The sequence below is a fragment of the Cajanus cajan genome, chromosome 9, assembly GCF_000230855.2.
Source record: "Cajanus cajan strain Asha chromosome 9, NIPB_CcT2T_4, whole genome shotgun sequence".
Classification (NCBI taxonomy): domain Eukaryota; kingdom Viridiplantae; phylum Streptophyta; class Magnoliopsida; order Fabales; family Fabaceae; genus Cajanus; species Cajanus cajan.
Genome location: NC_138525.1, coordinates 57,339,851 through 57,351,905, shown reverse-complemented (window position 1 = coordinate 57,351,905; position 12,055 = coordinate 57,339,851). Strand labels below are relative to the sequence as shown.

Sequence of the window (12,055 nt, the reverse complement as noted above, 5' to 3'; positions counted from 1 at the left end):
TATATTTTCTTTCTTTGTTTTGTTGTGAGCTTTAGGTGTTAGATTTCTTGTTTGTTGTAATAATGACGGCACTATACTCTTTATTCTTACTATCATGTACCAATAACTTACATTTTATAATTTTTTATTTAATTAAGATTTAAAAGTTTCTTGTTTGCTCTTGTCATGTATAAGGACCAATAATAAATTAAATGAATATAATCGGTATTCATGGTAGAGGTCCAATGTTAGGCCAATTAATTTAAAATGTTATTATGAGATGAAACTTTCTTTTTAGATTTGTTTGAGTTCTATATTTTACAAAACCATCATAATTCAGGAGAACAAGATCACTGCTTCATTTATATCCTCTTATGTCAAACTTTTCATCTAACTAGCTAGGTTCACACATCAAAGCTCATCATGATCATCATCGCTTTCTTGGTGACCATCTGCATGAACTGTGTTGTAGAAAGTAAATTCGTGATCAAGCATCTCCTGCAGTGTTAACTTTCCATCTCCATTGTCATCAGCCTGCATCAAATAGAACCAATAATTTGACATATTCATAACTACCTTTTCCTTAACTTCAAATCTACTATTGCATATTTGTGGTCATGTTAATGGAGTATAAACATATATTATAATTAGACAGTGTTAATACGTGGCAATGTTTAAACATGTTATATGCTCTATGACTCTATCTTTATTTTAGGCAATTCTTATTTCACTCCGATATGTATTCATGCAGTGATCAAAATTCATAAAAAAGTAACAAACCTCATTCATTAAGTAGCACGTGAAATATTTAGCATAAGCTAGCTCTCCAGGGTAGAGATAAGAAAGTATCGGTATCAATTCTTCTGGTGACAAAAATCTGCAAAATATATTGTAATAGTAAGCTTTCTTAAGCAAAAGAAATATTGAATTATTTAGAGAAGGTACTAATTACATGGTCTTCAAATTCAATGAATTCAGTTTCCCATATTTGAAATATTCAATTATTTGGAAAAACATGTTTGTGAGGCTACAAAGAAAAACTTACTGGTCATTGTTCACATCAAGCTCAGCATATTTATCTTTTGGAGAAGGTAAATCTCCCCCTTTAGATTCGAAATCCATATAACTTTCATATGTACTAAATACATGGTCTTCAAATTCATTGAAATTCAGTTTCCCATCATTTTCGTCGTCCATGCGCCTATATCATAAAACAAACAATATATATGCTAAGCCAATTTGCACTTGTATGAATATACGAAATTTTGGAACTTATATAAAATGTTGGGAATCGCATTCCCCATTTTTGCATGAATTTAATCCCTTCCGCTTTCATATTCAATGGGAATTGAAACTATGACCTCTAGATAAATTAGTGGCTTAATTGTCCACCATTGCAGTAGTACTTTTCCTCTCTTAAAGCAAAGTGATTGTAAGCAAAGGACAAGAACTACATGTAGAACATAAGTAATATGTTTCGATTTAATTTCTCTGAGAAAGCTTACTTTAGTCTATCTTTTAACATCCATTTCAACATTTCTTGATTTTTGCTATCTTCTGGGTGCAAAAAACTGCAAAAAAAAAAAAAAAATAAAAAAAAAATAGATGAGTTTGTTGTAATCTATTTTAGTGCATAAAATGCAAACAACTTCAATAATATACGTAACACACAAATAAATACTGAAAGTTACAAAGAAAGGAGAAAGAAAAAAAAAAGAAAAAACTGATCAATTATTTATTACTCTCTAAGTTCGGTGAAGTTAAGAAAACCATTTTGATCAATGTCTGCAACTTCAAATCTTTCCATCCACCATCCTGCTTCGCCATGCCCCATTTCTTTTTTCTCTGTTAACATTCAAGTATTGTGTTAAATTGATATCCAAGTAATTTACACTAAGATATTAATATCAAATTTATCAGGATTTATTAATTAATGGATGGTTGTCAACAGCATGGTAAACCCATCTAAAAAGATAAAAGAAAAAAAGAACTTATGAAATTTTTAAAGGAACCAATCATAGGCATGACAAATTTGAGACACAAATTTCAGCTTGAAGTTTGTTAGATAAAAGTTTATTAATTAATTAATTTATATAGCTATTTTGGTCCCTCGTGTTACTGTAAGCCAATTTAACAACTTAATATGGTATAGATACTTTTACATCAGATATCATAATTAAAACTCGAGTAAAAGATTAATTAATTTCATAAAAATAGCAATACTAATGAATTTAGTTTGTATCATTTCTCAGGAAGAAAATTGACTGCTGTTAACTGCCGAGTAAAAGATTAATTTATAATATTAGTGACAAAATTGAATGGTCATGTTAACTTTGAGAGATATATTAAATTATTGTTATAGTTTTACAACTATATATTAAATAAAAAACGAAAAGGGATAAATAATTTTACATCTCCGAGAACCTATAGGAATTGGCATAAGAGAATTAATGATGGAAACATATTAGTTACCTATATCCTTTTCTGAAAACTGAGGTAAATACTCCTTAAAAGAGATGACCAAATCCCCATTCTTGTCCTTGGAATCTAACTCAGCTTGCGTGAGATAATCTAATCTCTCTATTGCTCGTTGAGTAATCCAAGCCTCTAACTCATTGAAACCAACCACTCCGTCCTTGGGTTCTCTATCTAACAAAGGGAACAAAATTATCAACCTTAACGTCGTGTTTAATTTACCACCCGAGGTAAGATATTGGTATGTCTCCACAACATCACTAACCGATGTGGTACTATCCAAATTGGACAACGTGGGTTCGTGATGCGTTTTCTTTTCAATGTTTGCAACAAGAGGGTCAAAATTGGGTGCTCGCTCGAGTAGTTTGTACCCAAACCTACGATTAAGGCGACCCTCAGGTTCCTTGAGGTTCAATGGGGACAAAAATATGAAGAAGAACAACATGGCGGTGGCTATTAGGATATAAACCACCGCCTTTGACATCTTCAGGTGCTTATTGAGTTTTGAGGCTCAGGCTCAGGCTCAGAGAAGAAGAAGCTATGGAGAAGGGACAAAGAAAAATTTGCAGAGGGAAAATCCGTTATTGATGATTGGAGAGAGTTTTATTAGGGCCGGGTACATAGAGCACTGGCCAAATGAGACAACACCTATAGTTACCATATTTTGCTATGTTTATTTATATAACAAATTCACGAGTAACACATGGGTGGCTCTAAATCCCTCTGCTTGCGTTAGCATTGTCACATCTACTGCTTTAATTTCTGTGTCAATATATTTTTCTCTAAATCTTTCATTTAAAATATAACATATTTCTTACTAGAATTTGCATGTCCTCCACAACACTAGACATATTGAGAATACTGGTGAAAGAGACTCAGATATTTAAGTTAGAATTGATCTATCAAATAAAGGTGTAAATAAATAAAGAGTGATACATGTATTTTTTTTAAGAAGATAGAAAGCTATCCATAAGTAAAATATGTTAGACTAATTATTTAATGAATCTAGTTTAGTGGGTTAAACATTAATCAATATTAATACATATTTTTTAATTATTAATAGTAATTATTAATAATCAATAATAGGCAATAGTTATTATGCTACCCACCTTGGTCAAACCAAACCTAAGTTGATCTACTCCAACTCACCCACGTCGAATCTTTAGCCCACCATCATAAAGTGAAACCATAGGCCGTTAAATTCCTAATGGATAATATCTTCATACAATCACTAAAATATATCTCTATGATATTATATAACATTACCTCTACATATCATTTCCTCCTAAACCAAGGATCACATTATCAAAAACAATACATCAAGTACTTATCAACAAGAATATCTCCTAAAATCATGTAACATTGTCCCTAAGCCTAGAGATAAAATTAGTCACCTATATATGGAATACTAGGCATCATTTTACCTGGGTCATCCATTTTTGTATTTTTCAGTAGTGAAAATGGGGTGACAAATAGCAAGGTGTGTAGGTGCAACTAGTAATTGGACCAAGACTGGGCCTAGGCCAAATTTTACATATTGGGCTTATTTTGCTCCATATTTTTCAAGGAATTGATTTAGCTAGGCCTCACCATCATATGGTGAACCTAACTAAACCAACTCCAAAATTTTGGATTGGATTAAACATGGAGAAACAAGCTATTGGCCGCCTAGCTTAGAACCTTGGCCATAATTACTAGTCTCACTTGTACACTTCGAAAGCTTGTAGCACAAGCTTCTAATTTAGCTTGCTTTCCAAGCTTCTAAGTTAGAAGCTTGCTCCACAAGCTTCCCAAGGCTAACTATACCGGTCAAGTTAAGCTAACCATGGTTCTCTTGAACCGTAGTTAGCCTAGCTTGCACCACAAGCTTCTCTCACCCTATATAACTCTTTTTCCTTCACTTGTAATCAACTTTTGGCATATATTGAGAGTGATTTCTGAAAATTGTTCAGCAACCTTTCTCTCTTCTAAAAGTCCAAACCTCTTTGATATTCATCCAATTCTCTTATCCCTTCCATAGAGTGTGATGAGAATTGAAGAGACTTATCTCTTCTCCAAGGAGTGGCGTCTCTTGAGAGAGTTTTCCACCAAACCGTGGTGCTTCCAAGGTCTCTTCCTCCATTGGAGACCTTGGAGAAGCTTAAGAAGAATCAAGGAGCCAAAGATCTAGGGAGGAACTTGAAGAGGAATCAACATCAATCCGGTTTCTCTACAAGTTTTCCATCAACCACCATCATAAATCTAAGCCAAAACATGAATATAAGACACACACAAAGGTCAAAAAGGCCAAATAAATGCATACAAAATTGCTTCCCAAAATGTACTATCAAATACCTCCACACTTAAACCTTTGCACTCCGGAGCAAAACTCAAAGAAACAAAAACTAGAACTCAACCAAACAATGAGGAAAACTTCTCAAAATTTTAAAATGGATTCACAAATGTATAAGAAGAAGAAGGAATACAACATTTAAAGCATCAAGGCAAAACAACAATCCATGAACAAATATGCAACATTAAAAGCAAGTAAGGTGACAAGTCAAATTAAAGAATGATCCAAAAATGATAGAACCATCACAATATATTGTTTACTCTCATCTCTCAAGTGTTTAGGTTTGTGTTTACACTCAAACACATCATGCAATACTAGTACTATTAAGCTTTGACAAGCCTCTAATCTTAACAACTTGAAACACATGCAATTAAAGATCAATAGAACTTTTATTGGGTTGTAATGTGATCAAGGTAAAGGTGGGATATAATTAGGATTTCAAGGCTAAGAACGAAAGAGAAAAGAGGAACAATGGGGTATAAGTAATAAGATAAGCATGAAAAGTGTCCCAATGCTAAAACCAACCTCTATCTTTTTCTTCCCACTTTATTATACTTTCATTTTTTTTCTTTTCATTCAATGTATTTTTTCTTTTTGATTTTGCATATATTTTTTGCATTTTTTTTTTCTTTTGTTTCATTTCATTCTTTCTATTTTTTTATGTTTTTCTTTTCTTTTTTTTTTTATTCAATTTTTTTTTGCATGCAAAGTTGCTTCCTAAAGAAAACCAAGAAAAATTCACTCAATTGTTTTAAAACTTTTCAATTTTTTTTTCAAATTATTTAATATTTTTTTCAAAAACATTAAAAAGTAATAAAAATTATTAAAAATAATAATATATATATATATAGTAAAATAGAGCAGAAACAAATACAGAAAATAAAATTCAAACAGTAACGGAATACAAAAATTGGTACAAAAATAGTAAACAAAATAGAAAAAAAAATAAAGTACAAAATCTAGAAACAAAAACAACAGCAAATATGTAAACAGAAATAGCAGCAAGCAAAATACAGAAACAATAGAGCATCAAAATGACCAAAAATACAGCAAATCAAAAGAAAATCATACACAGAAAAATAACAATTTATAACACCCCCCCACACACACACTTAAAATCAACATTGTCCTCAATGAAACAAAAACATGCATCATTAAAGACAATTCCAATCAATACAAGGGGTAAAAAATTTAGGACTCCCTTAAGGTCCAATAATTTGGACATCTAAAATTGTAGGTTTGGCCAAAGAGATGTCCTCCTCAACCTCCTCCACTTTCGAACTCTCATGAAACTCCTTGAGTTGGTGTCCATTTACTTTGAAGGATTTGCTGGTAGTCTCATCTTGAATCTTTACTGCGCGATGGGAGAACACGTTAGCTATAACAAAAGGACCATCCCATCTAGATCTATGCTTATTAGTTATGAGCTTTAGGTGGGAGTTAAATAACAACACTTTTGGCCTACTTTGAACTCCTTTCTCAAAATTATATTATCATGAATTTTTTTTACTTTTTCTTTGTAAATTTTGGAGTTCTCATAAGCCTATAAGAAAAGCTCCTCAAGTTCTTGCAATTAAAGCTTCTTCTTCATGCCCACTTGGTCAAATGCCAAGTTACAAGTCTTCATCGCCCTATATTCTCAGTACTCAACCTCCCTAAGTAAATGACAAGTTTTACCAAACACAATCTGATATGATGACATGTCAATCGGTGTCCGATAAGTTGTCCTATGAGCCTAAAGAGCATCCTCAAGCATCTCGCTCCAATCTTTTTTGTTAGGGTGCACCATATTTTGTAAAATCAGCTTTATATCTCTGTTAAACACTTTGACGTATCCATTATTTTGGGGATGATATGTTGTGGACAATATGCACAACCACTTACTTATGGAGCAAAAATCGCATGCTGAAGTTATAGAAGTGGCTCCCTTTATCACTGGCTTTAGGCTTACCAAACCTGCAGAAGATGTTAGATCTAACAAAATTCACAACAACTTTAGAATTGTTAGTTTTGGTGGCTTTAGCCTCCACCCACTTTGATACATAATCAACAACAAACAAAATATAAGAATAACCACAAGAGACAGGGAATGGACTCATGAAATCAATACCCCAAATGTAAAAAAAAAAATCATAGATTAGAATACGCTATTGGGGCATCTCATGTCTCCTAGTGATGGCAGATCTTGATCTCTCAAATTGCTCACAAGTGTTGAAGACTTTGTGTGTATCTTTGAAAATGGTGGGCTAGTAGAACTCACTATCCAACACCTTTGTGGTGGTTTGGTATGGTCCATAGTGCCTTCCTACAACTGAGGCATGGCAAAATTGGAGCACTGACTAAATCTTATGATCTAAAATATACCTACGAATAACTTTATCACTGTAAAAACTCCACAAGTAAGGGTCATCCCAGACATAATATTTAGCATCACTTTTTAATTTATCTATTTGGGACCTAGAATCATTTGGAGGTAAAATAAAAGAAACCAAATAATTAACAATGTCAGCAAACTAAGAAGCAATATCGTGTGATGAGTTAGAGGGACCACCACCAGCAAATCCACCATCAATGGCATGTATGGAGGTGGTGTTGGCATTTGTCGCTAAATCTTGGAGGGAAACCATGTGCGGCTAGAGGATAGTTTGACTTCGGCCCCACGATGGGCAGCAAATGTTCTTACCAGAATTTACAAGTTCCCCGAAGATAGGATGACATCCCTATTACTCCAATATCCACAATGATGGAATTACATCTATAAAGATACCCCGACGCTCAAGTTAGAGGGATTCATATTAAAAATTAGGTCAAATGGAGAAAAAGTCTCCAAGTAACATACCCTAAATTCTAAAAGGATAACCTAAAATAAAAGAAAGAAAATGCCTTACAAATACAAAGGCAAAATACACCTATACAAGGACTACTATGTACAAGGTATAGGAAATCAAACTATACAATGTATGTACAATAGAGACTATAAGACTAAAAAGAGGAATCATACTCAATACTCATATTGAGCATAAGTCTAAGAAGCACCACCTCTATAGAAGCCTCCTCTAGCCTCCTAACCATAGACCTAGTTAAAGGCATAATGGTCTTTAAGTGTGAGCCTCCTTGGATCAACCTTCACCCTTCTTGGTTTTACCTCTTCCAAAAGGATCCTTGGGGATTAGATTTCCATCATATCCTCCCCCTTCGAAAGGATTTGTCCTCAAATCCAGTGGTCCTTCCACAAGGATAACATCACCTACAAAAATAAGAAACAAAGCATTAGGGATGATATACTCATATAATACATGTGGAAAGTGCACCTTATGAGGAATTCCTTCTATAGTCCTAACCAGGGTCCTTAGACTAGGAAGGATGGGTTCTCTAAGAATAAGAATAGGATCCTCACTATAGTGTAGCCTAAGTGTAAAACTAAATCTTAAAAATGTGAAAGTACTAAAACTAGAAGAAACTAATGAGGTAGTCGTACATACTAAGGTATCTTACCTAAAGTACCCTATGTAGTAACCTAGGAGCCTACAAGAGAACAAAGTAAATATAATAAGGAAACTACCTAGACAACCCTTGATCATATTAGTTGTTAGATACAACATGGAAGAGGGTGTAAAGATTTTAAAAGAGTCATATAGTCTAATTTGGTCTTGAAGGGAAGTAGTCAAGTTAAGTTCAAAGAAGTTTGAACTTCCCTTAAGATCAAAAATAGAAAATAAGACACCATGAGATGTATCTAATAAACAATATAAACCATAGGTTGGGTGCTTTATTAGAACAACTAAAGTAATAGAAGTCCTGAATCGACAATGGTTGTCTACTTTGGGCACCACCAAAGTAGTAGCATAAGAAGTAGAACTAGGTGAAGTCCACTTCTTCTTCACTAGACTAATAACTTGAGATCCTTTATTTTCAAAAAATTTTTGATTTTGGATCTTAAGCTCTAAGCCTATGGCAGTAGTAGAAAAAGAGAAAAAATCTTTGTGAAGAAGAAAAGTCTTTACAATCATTTTGAATTAAAAAGTGACTTTCTTTTTTCACAAGATTTTTGGAAGAGACACTATCCTCCTTACTCTTTTCCAAGAATTGTGTTTTTTTAGTATTGAGAAGGTAAAGAGGTTGTTCAACTAGAAGACATTTTTTAATAGAATGTTTTATTAAAAATTGACTTCTACGAACAACTTCCTTGGAGGAGACACTACCCTCCAACTCTAGAACCTTTTTTTTTCTCCTTTTTTTTTTGATTTCATAAATACTTGATCATCCAACACTTGTGAAGGTGAAAGAGGAGTCAAGGTATGTTTCTTGCCTAGATGGACTAGGCGAATTTTGTTTGTAACACCATCATGAATGGCCTTCCTATCATGTTGCCAAGGCCTTCCAAGTAAAATGTTGCTTGCATCCATTGGAATTATATCACATAAAATTTCATCCTTCTATTTTCCAATGGAGAAAGGCACATTTACTTGATCCTTAAATTCTATAGGTCCATCTTCATTAAGCCATTGAAGTTTATAAGATTTAGGATGGACTATAGTAGTTAAGTGAAGCTTATTAACCAACCTTTGACTTACAAAATTATTACAAGATCCACTATCAACAATGAGAGAACATGTTTTCTTAAAAATTTTGCATCTATAATGGAAAAAGTTCTATCTATGTGATTGGTCTTGTTCTTTTGGTTGGTTAGTAAGAAACCTTTGAGCAATCAATAGGTCACCTTCACATGGTGCTTCCTCACTATAACTAAGGTTTTCATTTTCTTCACTTGAGGAGCATGAAGAAGATGAAGTACTTTCTTCACTTAGGATCTCATTGCCCCTAATGATCATTATTTTCTTTGTGGGGCATTGGGAAGCTATGTGTCCCCTCCCTAAGCATTTAAAGCACTTAATGGAACTGGTTCTAGTTTCATTGGAAGGTTTTTCTTTTTGTTTTTCTAGTGGTCTATCTTTTGAATAGGAGGAATGACCCTCCTATTCACTTGAAGATGAGTGAGTGTGTGAATGGTGGCTTTTGGGTCGTGATTGTTCTTCTTCATGTTTGACTCTATGAGGCTTAGAAGGCCCTTCATCATCATGCCTTTTGGGCCTAGAAGGCCCATGACCCTCATTGGCATGGGGTTTGCTAGATTCACCCCCCATCACAAGTTTGTTTAACAACTCTCTTATGGTTTCATTGTTTTTTTCATTTTCTATTTCTTTTTTCCTAATATATTCCCTAAGTTCCCTGAGTTCATCTTTAGTACTCCTACGACTTCTAGGAGCATGATGACCATGCACACTACTTTCATGAGAATGATCACTCATTTTTGCAAGATAAAGGTTTTCAAAAAATTTTAAAGACTTTGCAAATTGAGTGATAAAGATTTTCATAAAATATTTTCTCTTTTTGGTGTAAGACTAGGTACTTGGAGGTCTAAGTATACAAGTTGCACTATCAAGGGAGGTGAGCTACAAGAAGCCACTTAATAACCAAGCATTTTCAAGTGGAAATTACTAAACCCCCTTATACTTGTCTTACAAAATAATTTTTCACACAAGCAAGTCAAGTAGTTGTGTGTGTGCACGAAACCCCTAGTAGGCAATAGGAAGCCTTCTAACGAACTTGGAATTTAAAACAAGTAAAGGAAAGCTAGTAAAGCATATACTAGTCGAAATGTCCTAGGGTGGAAGCCCAAGTGACACTTAGAATCCCTTGCAAATGACACTTGAAGCCTTTTGGGGACACTTCCATAAGTGCTAAACAGTTTTAGGAGTCTTTATTTGGAACTATTTAGGAAGTGGTGGGACTTAAGCAAAATAGTTTCCCAACAACCACTCCTAAATGTGAGTTTGTCTTAACAAAAGCAAGTCAAAAATTAACCCAAGGGTAGGGTTAAGAAGTTACAATAAGAAAGGAATACAAAATAAGAGAAATGAAAGGTTTCTCCAAAGGAAGGTTGGTGACTGGAATTACGACAACCCTTGCATCAACTTTAGTGACCAATTTGAAGGGAGGTGACTGGTCTCCACAAATCCCTCTCTAATAGGGTGGAAGTCCAAATGACACTTAGAATCCCTTGGACCACTTCCACAAGTACTAAACATTTTATGAAAGCAATAAAACTAGGCGTATCCTAGTGGAAGCCCAAATGACACTTGAAGCCTTTTGGGGACACTTCCACAAGTGATAAACGATTTTAGGAGTCTTTATTTGGAACTATTTAGGAAGTGGTGGGACTTAAGCAAAAAAGTTTCCCAACAACCACTGGTAAATGTGAGTTTGTCTTAACAAAAGCAAGTCAAAAATTAACCCAAGGGTAGGGTTAAGAAGTTACAACAAGAAAGGAATAAAAAACAAGAGAAATGAAAGGTTTCTCCAAAGGAAGGTTGGTGACCGGAATTAGGACAGCCCTTGCATCAACTTTAGTGACCAATTTGAAGGGAGGTGACTGGTCTCCACAAATCCGTCTCTAATCTCCAAAATCCGTCACTAGTTCCTTCCAAAATTCATCTCTAATCTTCAACCTAAAACAAGAGAAATTCTTGGCTGCAAAATGAACAAACAAGTGAGCCTTTCCAAAGTGTATCACTCAAGAATTTTGGTACCTCAATCTTCCTCAAGCGGTGACCTCTCTGAGATGGATCCAATGTGTCTCAATTAGCCCTTCCTTCCAAGTGTAATGGCTTGAAAAAGAATTATCTCCCACCAAGGCTTAACAATCATCAAGAGAAAGTAGAGGCCAAAGAACTCAAAACTGAAAATGCACAATTAGGATAGGCAACACTCTAATAGGAAGTAATATGACAAAACCAAAGAGAGCCAAGAAATACACAAAGCAACAATTAAAGGTTTTATTTCAACACTAGCACCCAAAGGAATAGTCCTAGGAATGGATCTAGAATGGATTATAAAACCAAAACAAAAATTGTGCTAATATTTTGAGTATTTTAAAGTCTTTTTCCAGCCACTGGACAGCAAGCAAACCTCAAGAAAAATCACACAAAAATTCAAAGGCCAAGTGCTCCTAATAGTTTCTTGTTTCACTTTTTTTTTTCTAGTTTTTTCTCTTTTGTTTTCTTTTCTTTTTCTTGTCTTTTTGTCTCTTTTTTTCTTTTTATTTTTAATATAAAGTATGAGCACTTCAAAACGGAGGCCAAACAGTTAACAAAGAGGTTTTCAAGTTGTGGAGAAAAGAGAAGTAAGAAGAGTAAGAAGTGTAAGTGTACTAGTTTAAAATTTCAATCACAAAATGTTACTAGTTTTGGTACTAGTTTGTTCTTCTTG

At 34.1% G+C, this 12,055-nt stretch overlaps 1 protein-coding gene across 1 annotated transcript; it reads right to left on the bottom strand.

Annotated features, from left to right (window-relative positions):
- Positions 1-227: 227 nt before the first annotated feature.
- Positions 228-3,097, bottom strand: LOC109795499 (Calcium-binding EF hand family protein). Its single transcript, XM_020355028.3, has 6 exons — positions 2,452-3,097; positions 1,722-1,824; positions 1,485-1,550; positions 1,025-1,180; positions 760-856; positions 228-513 (listed from the first exon to the last, which is right to left on the bottom strand). Exons 1-6 carry the CDS (start codon positions 2,936-2,938, stop codon positions 391-393), a joined length of 1,032 nt encoding a protein of 343 aa, XP_020210617.1. The 5' UTR covers positions 2,939-3,097; the 3' UTR covers positions 228-390.
- Positions 3,098-12,055: the final 8,958 nt, after the last annotated feature.